The sequence below is a fragment of the Meleagris gallopavo genome, chromosome Z, assembly GCF_905368555.1.
Source record: "Meleagris gallopavo chromosome Z, MGAL_WU_HG_1.1, whole genome shotgun sequence".
Taxonomy (NCBI): domain Eukaryota; kingdom Metazoa; phylum Chordata; class Aves; order Galliformes; family Phasianidae; genus Meleagris; species Meleagris gallopavo.
Genome location: NC_139435.1, coordinates 64,904,344 through 64,923,370, shown reverse-complemented (window position 1 = coordinate 64,923,370; position 19,027 = coordinate 64,904,344). Strand labels below are relative to the sequence as shown.

General features: G+C 52.7%; 3 protein-coding genes across 5 annotated transcripts in view; 1 reads left to right on the top strand and 2 right to left on the bottom strand.

The window, feature by feature from the left end:
- Positions 1-19,027, top strand: part of PLPPR1 (phospholipid phosphatase related 1) — a 160,383-nt gene that overhangs the window by 71,937 nt on the left and 69,419 nt on the right. The gene's annotated exons all lie outside the window — the stretch shown is intronic.
- Positions 631-3,611, bottom strand: LOC146542340 (E3 ubiquitin-protein ligase PHF7-like). The gene is made up of 9 exons (XM_085213263.1): positions 3,560-3,611; positions 3,270-3,361; positions 3,081-3,182; positions 2,698-2,822; positions 2,356-2,518; positions 2,161-2,267; positions 1,831-1,944; positions 1,551-1,669; positions 631-1,385 (listed from the first exon to the last, which is right to left on the bottom strand). The coding sequence occupies exons 1-9, from the start codon at positions 3,609-3,611 to the stop codon at positions 631-633; spliced, it is 1,629 nt and encodes a 542-aa protein (XP_085069389.1).
- LOC109364076 (E3 ubiquitin-protein ligase PHF7-like) lies at positions 7,092-10,072 on the bottom strand. Its single transcript, XM_085213312.1, has 9 exons — positions 10,021-10,072; positions 9,731-9,822; positions 9,542-9,643; positions 9,159-9,283; positions 8,817-8,979; positions 8,622-8,728; positions 8,292-8,405; positions 8,012-8,130; positions 7,092-7,846 (listed from the first exon to the last, which is right to left on the bottom strand). Exons 1-9 carry the CDS (start codon positions 10,070-10,072, stop codon positions 7,092-7,094), a joined length of 1,629 nt encoding a protein of 542 aa, XP_085069438.1.

Here is a 19,027-nt window from a genome sequence, read left to right as displayed (position 1 = left end):
TTTAGAAAATTGTCTTTCGTCCTCACATCACTGCTGCTGTTTTGTTGATAGGCCTATCTCCCATCTCCCTTCCCTTCCCCCCTTCTGCCGTTTCCTCTTTCCCGGGAGGACGTGGATCTGTGGGTCCCCCTTTCCCATTAGTCACGGAAAGGGGCTGGACTGGCCTGTAAAACGTTGACACCCCTTTGTCCCCACCCCTTTTTTTCCAGGCCGTTGGGGCTGTGGGCATGCTGTGCCCCTTCATGGACACAGGTAGATCTAAAGATAACTCCACAACAACCATCTGGGAAGGTGCTGGGGAGAAGACGACCCCGTGGTCTCAGCTCCTAGCACTGCCTACCGCAGGACAGGCAGAGAAGAATGAAGCCAACATGTGGGGAGGATGTTAAAGGTGTATTTTTTTTTGAAAGATGGAATCACAACCGTCACGCGGGGATGGGACATGGGTGTTTCGGCGCTGTCTTTGGGACTGGTTGTGGGGGTGTCTTCTCTGTTGCTGGAGCCGGGAGCGGCTTTGTGCCCGGGCTGGTCCACCAAAGGATGAAGGCAGTATGTGTGGACCCTCTTCAAGGTTGATTTTCTTTGCCGCTTGGGACCACAGCCATCCCGAGGGGATGGGACACGGCTGCATCAGCGCCGTCTTCGGGACTGGCTGTGGGGCCGTCTTCTGGGATGGTTTGCCCGGGAGCGGCTTCGTGCCCGGGCTGGTCCCCGCTGCCTGGACCGGCTCCCACGGCCTTGTCGGGGCCGGCTGCGGGAAGTCGAAGCGCGACGCCCCACAGGGGATCGGCTTCGAGTGTGGGCCCGCCCTCGTTGCCTGGATTGTCTCCTGCGTGCAGGCAGAGGGGGAGCCCTCGAGGACCCTGATGGTGCTGGTCTGGCCGAGGTGCGGGTGCTGGTCTGAGCACCTCGGGGTGTCGTACGGCTCCCACCACGGTGTCTTCGGGGCCGACTCTGGGAGCCCGAGGCCCGGCCTTGCAACGGGGAGCGGCTTCTTGTGCGGCCGGTCTCCCGCTGCCTGGGACGCTTTGTGGCTGCAGGTGCCCGGGAGGTTCTGGAGGACCGCGCGGTCCCCCGTCTGGTGGGGCTCTGGGAGGAGGTTTCAGCGCCTGCAGCTGGTGCCCGCCTTCTCCCACCGCGTCCTTGGTGCTGCTGAGATGTGCCCCGCTCCTCAGATAGATGTGAGCGGGTGCCAGTCTGCTCAGCCTGCGGCACTCTGGGCTGGACGCTGAGCTCAGGCAGCTGGGAGTTGCAGGACGGGCTGGACGCTGCCTGCGTAGCAGGACCAGAGCTGATGTTTTGAGGTCCTGTAAAGACGGGGGAAGGCACCGGTACCTCCTGGCTGGAAGTGCTGGGGCTGGCATGCTCGGAGTTGGTGCGGGGTGCTGTAAGGAGAGACAGGAAGCTCAGCAGGATGAACATGCAGCCCCAGGGCAGGACAGGCTGCCGTCCCTCATGGGGCAGAGAGACTGTGGCGAGGCCACCCTGAGCACGCGCTGCCAGGCCTTGCCTGGCCCCAGTCCCGCGGCACGCGACTCTTTGCCTCTTACCGGTGCCCCTGCCAGCGCAGGTGTCGCACTCCCAGCCATTTCTGCCGATGGCCCAGAAGGAGCAGCACCAGTGCGTGCCTTCTGAGCCACAGGAGCTGCAGATGAACAGCTGCCAGAGCCTGGGGAAGCAAACGGGTTGTGGCTGTGAGGACAAAGTGAGCCAAGGCAGGGAGCGGCCGGCATGGCTCTGGTGCTCTGTCCTTGCTCCAGGGACACCTCCAAGCCTATAGTGAGGCTGAAATCCCACGCAGAGCCCCAGAGGACTGCGGAGGTCACTCACCCCTTTTCCTGTGCCCTCTCCCTGCCTCCTAGGTAAATGCACGTGTTGGCACTGCAGCGCCTGTGGCTTTCTCGCAGCGGCTGGTATGCTGCGTCGTCCCACCAAGATGGTCGTCTGTCAGAGAAGAGAGAGAATCTGATGAGTCCCCAGCGCCCCAGGCATGAGGCAGATTCAGGGCATCCCTGCTCATCCCCCTTGAGCTCATTCCCAGCTTCTCCATGAAGCTGAGACCAGTGCTTGCAGGATGGCCTGCCAGGGCCAGGGGCAGTTCCTGGGCAGGCACAGCACCTGTGCCTGAGTGTCTGTGGAGCCGGGCAGAAGGACACCAACCTGACTGGGATTTGGATCCCCAGCGTGGTCATTCTGGAGCGGAAGCGCCGTTTTCCTCCGCAGACGGGGCAGAAGAAGCGCATGGTGGCAGCGTGCAGGGCATGTTTCTGCAGGAGAAGCACAAGCGTGAGCGTGAGCGGGACTGGCTGCTGCTGAGCACCAGCCGTGCTCGCGGGGCGACGGGAGGACTCCTACCCTGATGCAGCCCCGGTGGAACCAGGCCTGTTTGCACACCGGGCACACCATGGTGTGGTAGGACGTGCTGTCCCCCACGGGCTCCAGGCAGATGACGCAGACGGTGTTCTGCGATGGAGCTGCCTCTGCTGCCTGCCGAGGGCGATGCTCCCAGCAGAAGGACCTGGGCGGGAGGACAGAAGGGGTGGGCATGGTGAGAAGTGCTGTGAGGAGGGCAGAGGACCAGGAGAGAGCGCCAGGCCTGGGCTCTGGCTCTGGCAGGATGCCGGAGGTGTCGCTGCGGGTTCCTCCCTGGGAGGAACAGGGAGGGACGGCAGCTTGGCTGCTGCTGACAGCCCTCACCTGTGCTGCCCAAAGTGCTGCGTGACGCATTCCCCGTCCTCGGCGCAGGGCAGATGGAAGCTGCGCTCGCAGCCTGTCTGCGCGCAGCTGATGGCAGCTCCCGTCTCGCCACAGACAAAGCAGTTCTGGAAAGAGCAGAGAAGCCCCCGTTAGCGGTGGGCTCGGGGCCTCCGCAGCCAGCCCCACTTCTCCGGGCAGGGCGCAGGGTGTGGGCACCGCTGCCTCACACTCTGTAGAGCTGCCTGGCAGACGAGGCTCGTCTGCGGTGGTGGGGCTTTGTCCCGGAGCCGGTTGGAAGGGCCGCGATCGCTTTCTTTGGGCCCAGGCGAAGCCGGTGCGAGCCTCTGCCGGCACCAAACTCCCCGTTCCGTTCAGGTCCTCACCTTCTGGCCTGCCAGCTGGACTGTGCGCTGGATGGCGCCAATGGGGAAGCCAAAAATTCCCCCCACTGGGCATCTCCATTCCAAAAGGCCATTGGCAAAGACCTGCAGGAGAGAAAAGTGCGGGATCTTGTGAGGCCAGAAAGGAAGGGAGCATTCCTGGCAGGAGCCCTAGCCCTTGAGGGAACTCACCAAGCAGAATTCGTGGGCACAGAGCCCACTGCTGGCAAATGTCCGCCCACAGATGTCCGGGTTCACCTGTGCGCGGCGGCACAGCACGCACACTGGAGAGGAAGGAGAGAGCAACCGTGAGCAGCGGTGAGCACCTGGCAGGGCCGGGTGTTCCTGGGGGCCGTCCCCAGGGCCTGCTCCGTGCCAGCCGTGCTGGCTGAGGGGCAGGGCTGGAGGGGGTGGAAGGGAAAGGGGGCATTGCAGGCCCAGCAGCTCCAGCGGGCAGCCACGGGCCAAGCTGGGGCTCTCACCTGGCTCCCCAGAGTTGGGGGCCTCCTCCTTCTTTTCAGACATAATCGGCATCGACCGTGAGAAACAAGAGAGTCAAGAAAATCCCTGCTCTCTCCACGCCTCACCAAGCCGCAATGAGCAGGGCCCCAGCCCGGCAGCCTTTGCTCTGCTCCCGGCCCGCGGGTCACAATGGCCACCATTGTGACATCACGGTCACCACCTCACCACCAGGCTGAGGGCGTGGCAGGGCGGCGGCTCCTGTGGGCAGCAGGGCGAGGGGCCCGGTGCTGCCATCAGCAGGGAGCAAGGATGGCCTCCCTCAGGCCTTTTGCAGCGCGCCCGTGCTGGGACGTTGCAGCAGAGAGTCTAATAAAGGTCTGCGGGTCAACAGCTCAGCCGGCTTCTCGAGTGTGTGTGTGCTGAGCGACTTTCCATGGCCTGATGGTGACAGGACAAGGTTTTGACCTGAGAAAAGAGGAGGTCTGGTGAACTGGGAGAGGGAATTCCTCTCTTGGAGGGTGTGAGGCCCTGGCACAGCTGCCCAGAGAAGCTGTGGGTGCAGGCGCTCCAGGCCATGTTGGACAGGGCCCTCTTCTAACCTGACCTGCTGGGTGGCAGCGCTCCTGCGGCAGGCACTTGGGGTTGGGTGGGTTTTACGATCTTTTCCTGTCCAAGTCTTCACACATCAAAGCTTCAAGCCTTATACAATTCCCAGAGGCAAAGTGGCATAGGCAGGGCACGATTCCCTTCAAGCCTGCATATAAAATGAGTCAGGAAAACTTGTGAGGTTTGCTTTCTTTGGCCTGGTGGCGGTGGTCACCATGGCAGAGACAGGAGAGGAGCTGTCCCTTGCCCAGGGCTGCAGTCCTGGAGTCACGCTGGAGCATCCCAGCTCATCCAGCCTGACCATGAAAGTCAGGCCAACAGCTAGAGAGCCGCCCTCTGTGGAGATGTTCAAGGCCTCACTGGACAGGGCTCCAGGCAGCCTGATCTAGTGGGTGGCAACCAACACACTGCAGGAGTTTGGAACTTGAAAGACCTCAGTGTCCCTTCCAACCCAAGCCATCCCAGGATCCTGCGATTCAAAACGTCTGCCAGGTCCAGCATTACGCCGGATTACTAAGGCAGCTACCCAGCCAGTCCTGATGTCTACAAAGGCTACCACGGTAGTAGTCAGGCACGATCTTTTTGTAGTAAATCCGAGTATACTACTCTGGATAACCCTTCTTTTTCCCCACCTGCTTTGAGATGATATCCACAATGAGTTGTTCCAACACTTTCCAAAGAATGGATGTATGTGAGCCTGACTGGCCTATAGTTTCCTGAGTCCTTCTTCCTGACCTTTTTGAAGATTGGAATGACGTTGGCTATCCTCCAGCCTTCAGGCATCTCCCTTATTCTCCATGAGGTTTCACAGATGATAGACAGCTGGGCTGTAAACACACACTGCTGGTTTACGTCCAGCTTCTCGTCTACGAGGACCCCCAAGTCATTCTCCAGAGGGAGATATATTCTCCCCAGGCTACACAACCCTGCTTCCACTTCCTGGACATTTCTCTCTTCTCCATCAGTTTTAGCTGCAGGTCCTTGCTCGGCCATACTGGTCGCCCGTCTCCTCTGCTCCATTTCTTCTGCTGGGAGATGGAGAGCTCTTGTGTGGGCAGAAGGGTGTCTTGAAGGAGCTGCCGGCTGCATTCTCTTCCTGTGCCCTTAAGGACAGTTTGCCAGGAGATCGCACCCAGCAGTTCCTTGAGCAGCTGGAAGTATGCTCTCCTGAAGTGCAGGTTGCTGACTCTGCTTTTTGCCAAGCCTGCATTCCTCCAGATCACAAACTCCACCAGGGCCTGGTCACGACAGCTCAGGCTGCCTCCAATCTTACCTTCTCTAACGCTCACCTCTGCACCGGTGAGCTCCACGTCCAGCAGGGCTTCACCTCGCGTCGGTCTGCCTAGTACGTGGACGAGGAAGTAATCCTCAGCAGACTCCAGGAATCTCCTGGCTTGTCTGCCACCCGCCGTGCTGCTATCCCAGCAGATATCCGGGTGGTTGAAATCCCCCGTCAGGACAGGAGCCCGCGAGCGCAACACTTCCTGCAGCTGAAGCAAGAGGGCCTCGTCAACAGGCTCCCCTCAATCAGGTGGCCTGTAGCAGACTCCAACCACTAGACGCCCTTTACTGGACCGATCCCTGATTTTCACCCATAAGCTCTTGTTGTGGTTTTGTGATTTTTCTTGTTGGTATTCCACATCATAACATCATGGAAAGCAGTGGGAGTTCGAGAGTTCTGGTTCTGTGGACTGCATTTTTGGGCATTTTGGTTCTCAGGGGGGAGGGGAGGAGTGGCATTCCGCAGAGGACTTCTAGCCCAGAGCAAGAAAGGTGGAGCTCCTGGTAGGGCACCGGTCTCTCTCCCTCTCGCGGATTCTGGGTCAGGATAGAGTCTTTGCGGGGCAAGCTCATTGCCTGGAGGAGAACATGGTAAATCTGTGGTCTCGGAGACTGCCAGTAGATAAGCTGGTCTCCGGAGCGAGGAGGGAGAGTACTTCTGCGCACTTGTTGTGCACAAGCTACCACACCCACTGCTGCAGTATGCTGTGGGTGCAGCACACATGCTGCCTTCTCCTCACTGCACCTGTTGGGCAGCGATGCATTGGGACCCTCCCATAAGCTTTTCCTAAGGCAAGGGGCGTGGACTCAGTTCCACTGCCCTGGCAATTCCAACGCCACATCAGCTGCTCTCACAAGAACTGTTGGGCTGCTCTGTTGGCTTGGGGTTCCTGTGGTAATGAACTGACCGAAACGTCCCTGTGCCTTGCAATCAGTCACTGCCGTTCTGTCCGGGACGGCTCTGAAGCAGCTAACCTCAGCAGTCATGGATTATGTGAAGTATTCGATTGTGTTATCTTGCATTCCGATACCGTGTTTAGAAAATTGTCTTTCGTCCTCACATCACTGCTGCTGTTTTGTTGATAGGCCTATCTCCCATCTCCCTTCCCTTCCCCCCTTCTGCCGTTTCCTCTTTCCCGGGAGGACGTGGATCTGTGGGTCCCCCTTTCCCATTAGTCACGGAAAGGGGCTGGACTGGCCTGTAAAACGTTGACACCCCTTTGTCCCCACCCCTTTTTTTCCAGGCCGTTGGGGCTGTGGGCATGCTGTGCCCCTTCATGGACACAGGTAGATCTAAAGATAACTCCACAACAACCATCTGGGAAGGTGCTGGGGAGAAGACGACCCCGTGGTCTCAGCTCCTAGCACTGCCTACCGCAGGACAGGCAGAGAAGAATGAAGCCAACATGTGGGGAGGATGTTAAAGGTGTATTTTTTTTTGAAAGATGGAATCACAACCGTCACGCGGGGATGGGACATGGGTGTTTCGGCGCTGTCTTTGGGACTGGTTGTGGGGGTGTCTTCTCTGTTGCTGGAGCCGGGAGCGGCTTTGTGCCCGGGCTGGTCCACCAAAGGATGAAGGCAGTATGTGTGGACCCTCTTCAAGGTTGATTTTCTTTGCCGCTTGGGACCACAGCCATCCCGAGGGGATGGGACACGGCTGCATCAGCGCCGTCTTCGGGACTGGCTGTGGGGCCGTCTTCTGGGATGGTTTGCCCGGGAGCGGCTTCGTGCCCGGGCTGGTCCCCGCTGCCTGGACCGGCTCCCACGGCCTTGTCGGGGCCGGCTGCGGGAAGTCGAAGCGCGACGCCCCACAGGGGATCGGCTTCGAGTGTGGGCCCGCCCTCGTTGCCTGGATTGTCTCCTGCGTGCAGGCAGAGGGGGAGCCCTCGAGGACCCTGATGGTGCTGGTCTGGCCGAGGTGCGGGTGCTGGTCTGAGCACCTCGGGGTGTCGTACGGCTCCCACCACGGTGTCTTCGGGGCCGACTCTGGGAGCCCGAGGCCCGGCCTTGCAACGGGGAGCGGCTTCTTGTGCGGCCGGTCTCCCGCTGCCTGGGACGCTTTGTGGCTGCAGGTGCCCGGGAGGTTCTGGAGGACCGCGCGGTCCCCCGTCTGGTGGGGCTCTGGGAGGAGGTTTCAGCGCCTGCAGCTGGTGCCCGCCTTCTCCCACCGCGTCCTTGGTGCTGCTGAGATGTGCCCCGCTCCTCAGATAGATGTGAGCGGGTGCCAGTCTGCTCAGCCTGCGGCACTCTGGGCTGGACGCTGAGCTCAGGCAGCTGGGAGTTGCAGGACGGGCTGGACGCTGCCTGCGTAGCAGGACCAGAGCTGATGTTTTGAGGTCCTGTAAAGACGGGGGAAGGCACCGGTACCTCCTGGCTGGAAGTGCTGGGGCTGGCATGCTCGGAGTTGGTGCGGGGTGCTGTAAGGAGAGACAGGAAGCTCAGCAGGATGAACATGCAGCCCCAGGGCAGGACAGGCTGCCGTCCCTCATGGGGCAGAGAGACTGTGGCGAGGCCACCCTGAGCACGCGCTGCCAGGCCTTGCCTGGCCCCAGTCCCGCGGCACGCGACTCTTTGCCTCTTACCGGTGCCCCTGCCAGCGCAGGTGTCGCACTCCCAGCCATTTCTGCCGATGGCCCAGAAGGAGCAGCACCAGTGCGTGCCTTCTGAGCCACAGGAGCTGCAGATGAACAGCTGCCAGAGCCTGGGGAAGCAAACGGGTTGTGGCTGTGAGGACAAAGTGAGCCAAGGCAGGGAGCGGCCGGCATGGCTCTGGTGCTCTGTCCTTGCTCCAGGGACACCTCCAAGCCTATAGTGAGGCTGAAATCCCACGCAGAGCCCCAGAGGACTGCGGAGGTCACTCACCCCTTTTCCTGTGCCCTCTCCCTGCCTCCTAGGTAAATGCACGTGTTGGCACTGCAGCGCCTGTGGCTTTCTCGCAGCGGCTGGTATGCTGCGTTGTCCCACCAAGATGGTCGTCTGTCAGAGAAGAGAGAGAATCTGATGAGTCCCCAGCGCCCCAGGCATGAGGCAGATTCAGGGCATCCCTGCTCATCCCCCTTGAGCTCATTCCCAGCTTCTCCATGAAGCTGAGACCAGTGCTTGCAGGATGGCCTGCCAGGGCCAGGGGCAGTTCCTGGGCAGGCACAGCACCTGTGCCTGAGTGTCTGTGGAGCCGGGCAGAAGGACACCAACCTGACTGGGATTTGGATCCCCAGCGTGGTCATTCTGGAGCGGAAGCGCCGTTTTCCTCCGCAGACGGGGCAGAAGAAGCGCATGGTGGCAGCGTGCAGGGCATGTTTCTGCAGGAGAAGCACAAGCGTGAGCGTGAGCGGGACTGGCTGCTGCTGAGCACCAGCCGTGCTCGCGGGGCGACGGGAGGACTCCTACCCTGATGCAGCCCCGGTGGAACCAGGCCTGTTTGCACACCGGGCACACCATGGTGTGGTAGGACGTGCTGTCCCCCACGGGCTCCAGGCAGATGACGCAGACGGTGTTCTGCGATGGAGCTGCCTCTGCTGCCTGCCGAGGGCGATGCTCCCAGCAGAAGGACCTGGGCGGGAGGACAGAAGGGGTGGGCATGGTGAGAAGTGCTGTGAGGAGGGCAGAGGACCAGGAGAGAGCGCCAGGCCTGGGCTCTGGCTCTGGCAGGATGCCGGAGGTGTCGCTGCGGGTTCCTCCCTGGGAGGAACAGGGAGGGACGGCAGCTTGGCTGCTGCTGACAGCCCTCACCTGTGCTGCCCAAAGTGCTGCGTGACGCATTCCCCGTCCTCGGCGCAGGGCAGATGGAAGCTGCGCTCGCAGCCTGTCTGCGCGCAGCTGATGGCAGCTCCCGTCTCGCCACAGACAAAGCAGTTCTGGAAAGAGCAGAGAAGCCCCCGTTAGCGGTGGGCTCGGGGCCTCCGCAGCCAGCCCCACTTCTCCGGGCAGGGCGCAGGGTGTGGGCACCGCTGCCTCACACTCTGTAGAGCTGCCTGGCAGACGAGGCTCGTCTGCGGTGGTGGGGCTTTGTCCCGGAGCCGGTTGGAAGGGCCGCGATCGCTTTCTTTGGGCCCAGGCGAAGCCGGTGCGAGCCTCTGCCGGCACCAAACTCCCCGTTCCGTTCAGGTCCTCACCTTCTGGCCTGCCAGCTGGACTGTGCGCTGGATGGCGCCAATGGGGAAGCCAAAAATTCCCCCCACTGGGCATCTCCATTCCAAAAGGCCATTGGCAAAGACCTGCAGGAGAGAAAAGTGCGGGATCTCGTGAGGCCAGAAAGGAAGGGAGCATTCCTGGCAGGAGCCCTAGCCCTTGAGGGAACTCACCAAGCAGAATTCGTGGGCACAGAGCCCACTGCTGGCAAATGTCCGCCCACAGATGTCCGGGTTCACCTGTGCGCGGCGGCACAGCACGCACACTGGAGAGGAAGGAGAGAGCAACCGTGAGCAGCGGTGAGCACCTGGCAGGGCCGGGTGTTCCTGGGGGCCGTCCCCAGGGCCTGCTCCGTGCCAGCCGTGCTGGCTGAGGGGCAGGGCTGGAGGGGGTGGAAGGGAAAGGGGGCATTGCAGGCCCAGCAGCTCCAGCGGGCAGCCACGGGCCAAGCTGGGGCTCTCACCTGGCTCCCCAGAGTTGGGGGCCTCCTCCTTCTTTTCAGACATAATCGGCATCGACCGTGAGAAACAAGAGAGTCAAGAAAATCCCTGCTCTCTCCACGCCTCACCAAGCCGCAATGAGCAGGGCCCCAGCCCGGCAGCCTTTGCTCTGCTCCCGGCCCGCGGGTCACAATGGCCACCATTGTGACATCACGGTCACCACCTCACCACCAGGCTGAGGGCGTGGCAGGGCGGCGGCTCCTGTGGGCAGCAGGGCGAGGGGCCCGGTGCTGCCATCAGCAGGGAGCAAGGATGGCCTCCCTCAGGCCTTTTGCAGCGCGCCCGTGCTGGGACGTTGCAGCAGAGAGTCTAATAAAGGTCTGCGGGTCAACAGCTCAGCCGGCTTCTCGAGTGTGTGTGTGCTGAGCGACTTTCCATGGCCTGATGGTGACAGGACAAGGTTTTGACCTGAGAAAAGAGGAGGTCTGGTGAACTGGGAGAGGGAATTCCTCTCTTGGAGGGTGTGAGGCCCTGGCACAGCTGCCCAGAAAAGCTGTGGGTGCCCATCCGTACAGGCACTGTAGGGAATTGACAGAAATGGAAAACTTTGCTCTTTCTGCTTTCACCGAACCACGGTGGGATGACTCACATAACTGGAACACTAGCACTCTTGACTGTAATCTTTTAGCAGGGATACGCAAGGTAGGAGAGCTTAGGGAATTGCTCTCTGTGTTACAGGATGGATAGGATGAGGGTTGCTTCCTCTGAGGAATGGCTGTGAACAAGTTGGGTGCTTGTAGGTTGAAGTTAGGGACAAGACCAATCAAGTATGTCTGGTGATCAAGGTCTACTGCAGGCCATCTGACCATGAGGAACCTGTTGATAAGGCCCTCCTTCTTCAGCTGCAAGAGGCATCATGCTTGCAGGCTCTCATTGTGATTGGGGATTTCAACAACTCATATATCTTTTGGGAAAACACAGCACACTGCTAGCAGTCACCAGGGATCCTGGATTCTGCTGACAACAACTCTCTCGTGTTGGACAGGCGAACCAGAAGTGAAGTGGTGCTGGACCTGGCACTCACTTATGTGGAAGAGATCGTTATGGAGGCTAAGATTGGAAGCAACCTCAGCTGCAGGAACCATCCCATGGTCAAATTTGTGGTCTTGAGGAATGTGGGCCTGGTAAAGAGCAAGGCCCTGAACTTCAAGAAAACCAACTTCAGACTTTTTAAGGAATTTCTGGATGAGTTCCCCTAGGAAATTATCCTTAAGGAGAAAGGATCTGAACAAAGTTGGTAGCACTTAGGAATGTCTTTCTTAGAGCTCTTCATCCTCTAGGAAAAAAAAGAAATCAGGCAGACGAAGCAGGAAGTCAACATGGATGAGTAAGAGTCTGCTGGTCAAACTGAGGAAGAAAAGAATAAGGAGTCGAAGAAGGGATGTGTTTTCTGTGAATAACACAGGGATGCTGTCTGGATGTGCAAGAATTGGATCAAGAAAGACCAGGCATGGATGGAATTGAACTGGCAAGGGATGTTAAAAGCATCAAGAAGATTTTCTTTAGATACTTTGGGCAGAAGAGACATGCAAAGGAGAGTGCATCCCTTCTGATAAATGAAGAGGGAGAGCAGGCCTCTTCAGATATGGAGAAGGCTGAGATACTTTATTAGTTCTTTGCCTCAGTCTTCATTGCCCATCAGGCTTGCCATGTTTCTGGTATCCTTGAACTTCTAAGCTGGAGTCAGGGGTGCAAAATTTCTTGCACAGTAGGAGCAGGGCAAGTCCAAGATCACCTCATTAGGCTATGATTGTATATAATGACTGGACAACATGCTTCCTGGACTCTGATGGAGCTTCCTGATGTGGTTGCCAAGCTGCTCTCCATCATTCTTGAAAAATCATGGCTGTCAGGCAAAGTCCCTGGTGACTGGAAAAAGGGAAACATCACTCCCATTTTTAAGAAAGCTAGAAAGGAATATCTGGGGAATTATAGGCTGGCGTCAATGGTTTATGGGCTGGTTTGGCCCAGTTTTGTGACTAGCTTTCTGTGACTAGGTGAAGGGATTCCACAAATCCATGCCTCCAGAAAAGGGAAACAGGGGACCCCAAAATAATTAATACCAACCATCTGAGGAGAAACAAACTAATTTACTAAATATAGTATTGGAATGCAAGATAACACACTACAATACAATATGATTAGAATTGAAGCTAATAAATCAAATATAATGAGAGAGAGAATGTCCAAAAGGTGGATAGACCTCACCGTAACACTGAAGTGAGATGCGCAGTCTGGAGCGGCAGGGAGGAAAGCCTGATGAAGAAGGAGAGGTCATATGTCCTACAAAGGCCTTAGATCTGTTTCCCCCCAGCAGAAACGATAACAACACAGCAAACAGTCTTCTGGGGAATGTAGTTCTTTTCGGGGGCAGGTACCCGGAACTGGAGCATTAGCAGTTAAACTCCCAGTGCACTACATGATGTTATGGTGTGGAATAACCAAAAATCATAGAACCATGACATTCCACCCCTTATTTTACATCACTACATCATGCCTAACATATACAAACAAACCATAATTAACAAGCATTAAACACACGCACACACAAACCTATATATATATATGGAATTACTGTCTGCACTCCCCCAACATCAAATTCCCTTGTGGTACACACTGAACGTTCCCATTTTTCTGCTTCACCCACCAAGTGGATCCAGGTCCCTGGGCAAAAACAGTTCCATGAAGAGGTTTGCCCTTCCCAGAAGTTGGAAAGACCCAAACTGCTTTTTCCTAACCTGTTCTATACAGGTACTACAGGGACTTTATCTCCCTTGACAATACGTAAGGAGCTGGCAGGACCATCGTGATTAATAGATCCACGAGTGTTGACCAATTGGGTGGCTTCTGCCAAATGCTTCTCCCAGTTCTTAAATGTTCCACCACCCATTGCTTTCAACATGCTTTTTAACAACCCATTGTACGCTTTTACCAGAAGCTGGTGCATGATAGAGGATGTGATAAATCCACTCAGTGCCATGATCTTTGGTCCACGTATTTACAAGAGAATTTTTGAAATGAATCCCATTATCTGACTCAATTCTTTCTGCAGTGCTATGTCGCCATAGGACTTGTTTCTCAAACCTAGTATGGTGTTTCGGGTGTTAGCATGGGGTACTGCATATGTTTCAAGCCACCCAGTGGTTGCCTGTACCATAGTAAGCACATAACACTTACCACTGTGAGATAGTGGCAAGGTGATATAATCAACCTGCCATGCTTCCCCATATTTATACTTTTGCCATCACCCTTCCCTCCAGAGAAGTTCCATCTTCTTGGCTTGTTTAATTGTGGCACATGTGTCACAGTCATGGATAACCTGTGCAGTAGCATCCATAGTTAAATCCACCCCTTGGTCTCTAGCCCCTTTGTATGTTTTATCTCTTCCTTGATGGCCTGAAGTTTCATGGGCCAACTGAGCTATAAATAATTCACTCTTGTGTTGCCAGTCCAAGTCTATTTGAGCCATCTCAATTTTAGCAACTCGATCTACCTGATGGTTATTTTGTTGTTCTTCAGTAGCCCGACTCTTGGGCACATGGGCATCTACATGACACACCTTTTCAATCATATTCTTTATTCAGGCAGCAATGTCTTTCCACAGTTCAGCAGCCCAAATGGGTTTACCCCTTCTTTGCCAGTTATCTTGCTCCCACTGCTGTAACCACTCCCATAAGGCTTGCCACCATCCATGAGTCAGTGTAAAGATAAAGCATTGGCCACCTCTCCCATTCAGCAACATCTAAGGCCAGCTGGACAGCCTTTACCTCTGCAAATTGGTTTTCCTTTACCTTCGGTGGCATCTGCAACTTGTTGTGTGGGGCTCCACACAGCAGTTTTCCATCTGTGATGCTTCCCCACAGTATGACATGATCCATCTGTGAACAGGGCAAATTTCATTTTCTGGTTGTTCATTGTATGGTGTGGCCTCTTTAGCACACGATACCTCTTCTGCTGGTGATGTTCCAAACTTTATACCTTCAAGCCTGTCCATGATCACCTCTAAGATTTCTGGATGATTGAGGTTCTCCGTGTGAGTTTGTTGTGTAACAACACAATCCTCTTGTTCCAAGTGGTATCCGTAGCATGATGGATAGAGGGAACCCTTACCTTGAACATCCAGTTCAGTACTAGTAATCAACGTGCCAGAAGGAACTGTGTTTCAGCACCAATTACTTCGGAAGCAGCCCGAACCCCCTCATACGTGGCTAAGATCTCCTTTTCAGTTGGAGTGCAGCACTCTTTGGACCTGTATTCTCAACTCCAGAATCCCAGGGGTCAGCCTCGGGTCTCTCCTGAGGCTCTTTGCCATAAACTCCAAGTGGAAGCTTTCTCTCCAGCAGCAGTGTAGAGAATGTTCTTTACATCCTATCCCATCTGTACTGGCCCCAAGGCCACAGCACGGGCTATCACCTGCTTAATCTGCTCAAATGCCTGCTGCTACTCAGGACCCCACACAAAGTTATACTTCTTCCGCATCACCTGATAGAGGGGGCTTACAATGAGGCTGTAGTATGAAACATGAATTCTCCAAAAAGCCACTACACTCAGAAAAGATTGTATTTCTTATTTGTGGACGGAGACATTGATTCTGGTGCCTCCTGTGGTTGATCAGGTTGGTCAGTTCAAATGCTCTCTCTCCAGCTTGGAAAATCTTGGTTCAGAGTCTGTCTCGTTCAATTATGAGGGTATTTAGTTCAGATTGGAGGGTGTCTCCCTCAGTTTGGAAGGTGTCTCGTTCTGTTTGAACTGAAGTTTGGACTGAAAGGAATCTTGCTCAGATTCAGAGGTAGCCCGTTGAGATTGGAGATTCCTTCTCTCAGCTTGGAGATCTTCCCCTTCAGCTTGGAGACCTTCTTTCTCAGTTTGGAGACACTCTTGCCAGGTTTTGAGATTTTCTCTCCTAACTAGGAGACTCTTTCTCAACCCAGAGATTCTCTGTCTCAGCTTGGAGACTCTCTCTTTGGATTTGGTGACGCTGTTTCTCAACTAGGAGACTCTCTGGACCTGGAGATTCCCCCTCTCAGCTCAGACTCTCTCCTGGAAATCTCCTTTTCAGCATGGAGGCTCTCTGCTCATTTTGTACTGTCTCCTGGAGAATCTCTCTTTCAGCTCGGAGACAGAAATGTAGTTCTTCTTCTCTTCTGGGACAGGTACCTGGGACTGGAGCATTAACATTTTAACTCCCAGTGCACTACATGATGTGATGATGTGGAACACCAATAACCAAAAATCATAAAACCATGACAGTTGGTGAGCTGCACTTCTGTGCCTGGAAGACACATTAAGGTACATGAGGGAAGAGAAGGTGATCCAAGGCAGCCAGCACAGTTTCACCAACAGCAGATTGTGCCTGACCAGCCTGATGGCCTTCTATGATGGAGTAATGGTTTTAGTAGACAAAGGAAGTACAACTGATGTATCTGAACTTGCGCAAGGCTTTTGACATGGCCTCACACCATGTCTTTATTTCTGAATGGAGGTGGATGTAGTACAGTGTCACGTGGGCTTCTCAAACAGTAAGGATTTGGAGATGATACATGCTATCACTCAGTGATTCTTACTACTTTAAAAACACTAAAATGCCTGTACTTTACCCAGGAAAACATGCCATGACTCTTTTTTTTTTTTTTTTTTTTTTTTTTCAGGAAAATCTTACTTCAAATTCTTCAAGCCTTTCTGTATGGATTTGTTAGGCTTATGTGGGAAGACATCTTAACCCTCTATCATCCTATTGCAATCTATTGGAAATTACGTACTTTTTCATGCCAAGGTTGTATGGGATAATGACTTGCCTTTGGACAAGGGTAGAGCGAAGCTTCATAGGGGGGACATGAGGCTGCCACATCTTGGGGTATTTTTGATCAATACTTGTGCAGACTTACAGTGCGTGTTCTGTGATGTTCTGAGTAGCAAAACTCCCCTTAGTCTCCGTAGCAAGCCAAGGGAATCGTTGGCGTCAGAACTGCAAAGATTTCTGCAGGAATTACCAAGTATATCTGAAGTGTAGAGGTTCCACAGTCAAGTGGAAGGAGTGTTTGAAAGGAGACTGCAACATGTATATTTTCTCAGCCTAGACATTGAATCATTGTGTGATGTCTAGCAAATTGCTTCAACACTTTCTGGCTCTGTTTCCCCACAGGAGATAGGAGGCTCTGCTTAAGAATGAAATTTGTAAAAAGGAGTGTAATACATAGTGGTTATAATAATACAGCTCTCTGCAATGGCTTGGATAATCATCTTGAGCGATGACATTAGTTTGAATTTGTTTTCCTAATTGAATGAAGGTTTGGCATACTTGGTTTCATGTTTCAGTTGCGCAAACTGATCCTTGATGGACTTGTGCAGAAGGTTTAGTCCTTTTAGTCCTTTTTTTTTTTTTTTTTTTTTTTTAACTTATAAACAGAATTCTTATTTTAATGAGAATGAAGATGTTTGTAATTTGAATCCAGTTACCAGCACTGGGTTGCTAATTTTTAATGCAAGGTTAAACTAATGTATATACCAGAAAATGCTTGCATTTTAAGTGTTTTTAATTTTGTTGTGTTCCTCCTAATATAACAATTAAATTTTATTTTAAAACAGAGTGTTAACTGCAGCTAAAAAGATCATTAAACTACCTAGATTAAGAAGGACAGGAAGCCCAATCCTTTTTTTTTTTTTTTTTTTTTCTTGTGCACATTTTGGGACCAGATGAAAAGTTGGCTAGTGGTTGCCTTCCTCATCTAAAGAAACATGCATCAGTTAAATGAGACACATGTTGTAAACTGTGATAAACAATACCTGCTCTGGGTATTCAGCTTTTCTGGATTTTGGATTCTGGTATTTTCCACAAGTGCCTAGATAATCATTATACACTGTATCAGTAAGGGTGACCACTGTCTTCAGAGGAATGGGCTAGCAATTCATCATTTGAGCGCTGATAACGTGGAACAATGATGAGCTGTACTGTGTTTGTTGCAGGAGATATATAAAGACTCAGAAAATGATAGTTTATCCTAGAAATGTCCTTTTAGCTGTGTGCCACATTCTTAAATAAAAAAGCTTTAGAACATACCTGAATGGGGCTTTTAGTAACCCGTAAGAAGAGGCCTTTCTTTTTCTTTCTTCTACTCTCTGACTTTTTTCTTTCTCTGGATTGATCCTAGGAGCTATAAAATCTCTTCAGTTTGAGTTGTTCTTTCTTCGCTGTCCTTTTTAGTTAATTTTCAGTTCACTTATGTATATTCCATGTCTCTGATTGTTCTCCCAGGAGATGTCAGACAGTAACCTCCTACACCGTAGTTCAGGGGCTTTCTGAAAATGTACGTGGGGTAAATTGAGAAAAATGAGAACTAACTCATGCTAATTAATTCACAAATGCAGTATTATATACATTGTTTAAAGAATGGAAGCACCTCATAATACCAAAGCTCTAAATTATTAATATTCACTCTACCAGGGTCCCTAATTAACTGGAATAAGTTTGACCAATTTTCCTCTCATTTCAGTGCTCACATATTAGACACTAAAAGGTCATAGCTAGTGGGAACTAAAAAGCCTTTTGTAGATTTGATAGCACAAGCTCCTTAGCAGTTGAGTCAAATTGGTAAAAATAAGAGTGAAAATGATCAGGCAATACCAACTGCTGATATTATAGCTGTTATTTCCTGCTGCTGTGGTCAGACACTTTGTGCTGTGAAAATGTGTCCAATGCAAAGAGACATGGTTTTTAAGATGAGACTGTCGGTAAACACTTGTTTTACATCTTACTGTGATTCTCCTGTTTTGGAGGCAAAAGTACATTATCTCTGACTGCTGTGCAGACTGAAGCAGTTAGGGATTGCTGTAATCTGTGTTTTGCTGTGTCTGTGTTCCTAGAGGACTCACTGGAGAGATACAAAAGGTTGTGTGCTCCTACTAACATCACGCTGTTCTTCCCCTCCACCCTTCTGGAGACTGAGCCAATGAAAAGATCTGCTATGACAAGCAGAGGCTAACTGAGAGTTTTCCCCCAATATGGGAATCAACCAGCCTGATCGGACAACTATGTGGTTTTAGACTACTTACATCTTACATCTGACACAAATGTGTCATCACATTGGAGAGAAGCTTACATGTAAAATGCTTTCCCATAGGAAGTGCTGGTTTTTTAGACCATTTTTTCACAATGAGCATGAAGGAACAGACATAGTGATACATATTTATGACATAAGGAGTCCCCTAGCATTAAATCAGATGCTTTTATATGTCTGCTAAGAAACCTCAGCGTCTTCGCTGGCCTGCACAGTTGCTTCATGCATTTGTTGAGAACATTTCTTAAATTCCTTTGTTGCTTGCAGTCCTCTGCTTTCATTAGGAACATGCCATTGGAAGTGAAGGCTCGGCTGTAAATTACGAGACAATGTTATGAAAAATATTGTTTGTTTGAAGGTGGATCCAGGACGGCATTCATGAAAGTGCTAAGGTATTAACATATTTACACTACGCCATTTGAAAATTAGGATTTGCAGAAAAGGTGATCACAGTGTATCCCCAGGGTACAAAAAGAGTTAATATAAGCAATACACTGTAAGTGGCTCTAGCTCTCTAACCTACTGTTCCACCAAGCACCATATGTTTGATGAATTAAAGGGAGAAGGTGCTGCACAAGAGCCAGTGTATGAAAGGTATAGCTAAAAATTAATGATTGGAGAATTCTTCTATTACCCAAATGGAATTGGAATAGCAAAATCCAACCCACCCCCCACCCCAAAAAAAAGGCACAAATCCCTGAGAGAAAACCCATTCTCCTAAGTACAGCTGAAGTATGCTTCAAAAAACAGGCGTTTTGAAATTCAGAATGTTTGTATTTCAGAACTGGGATACAGTGTAGGATGGGAATCTGAAGCATGTCAGAGGTAGCATTTTCCGAGCACTGCATGAGACCCAGAACTGCATTTTTCAATAGCTGGGAGCCCAGAAACTGTCTTAACACAGTGTCTTCACTGC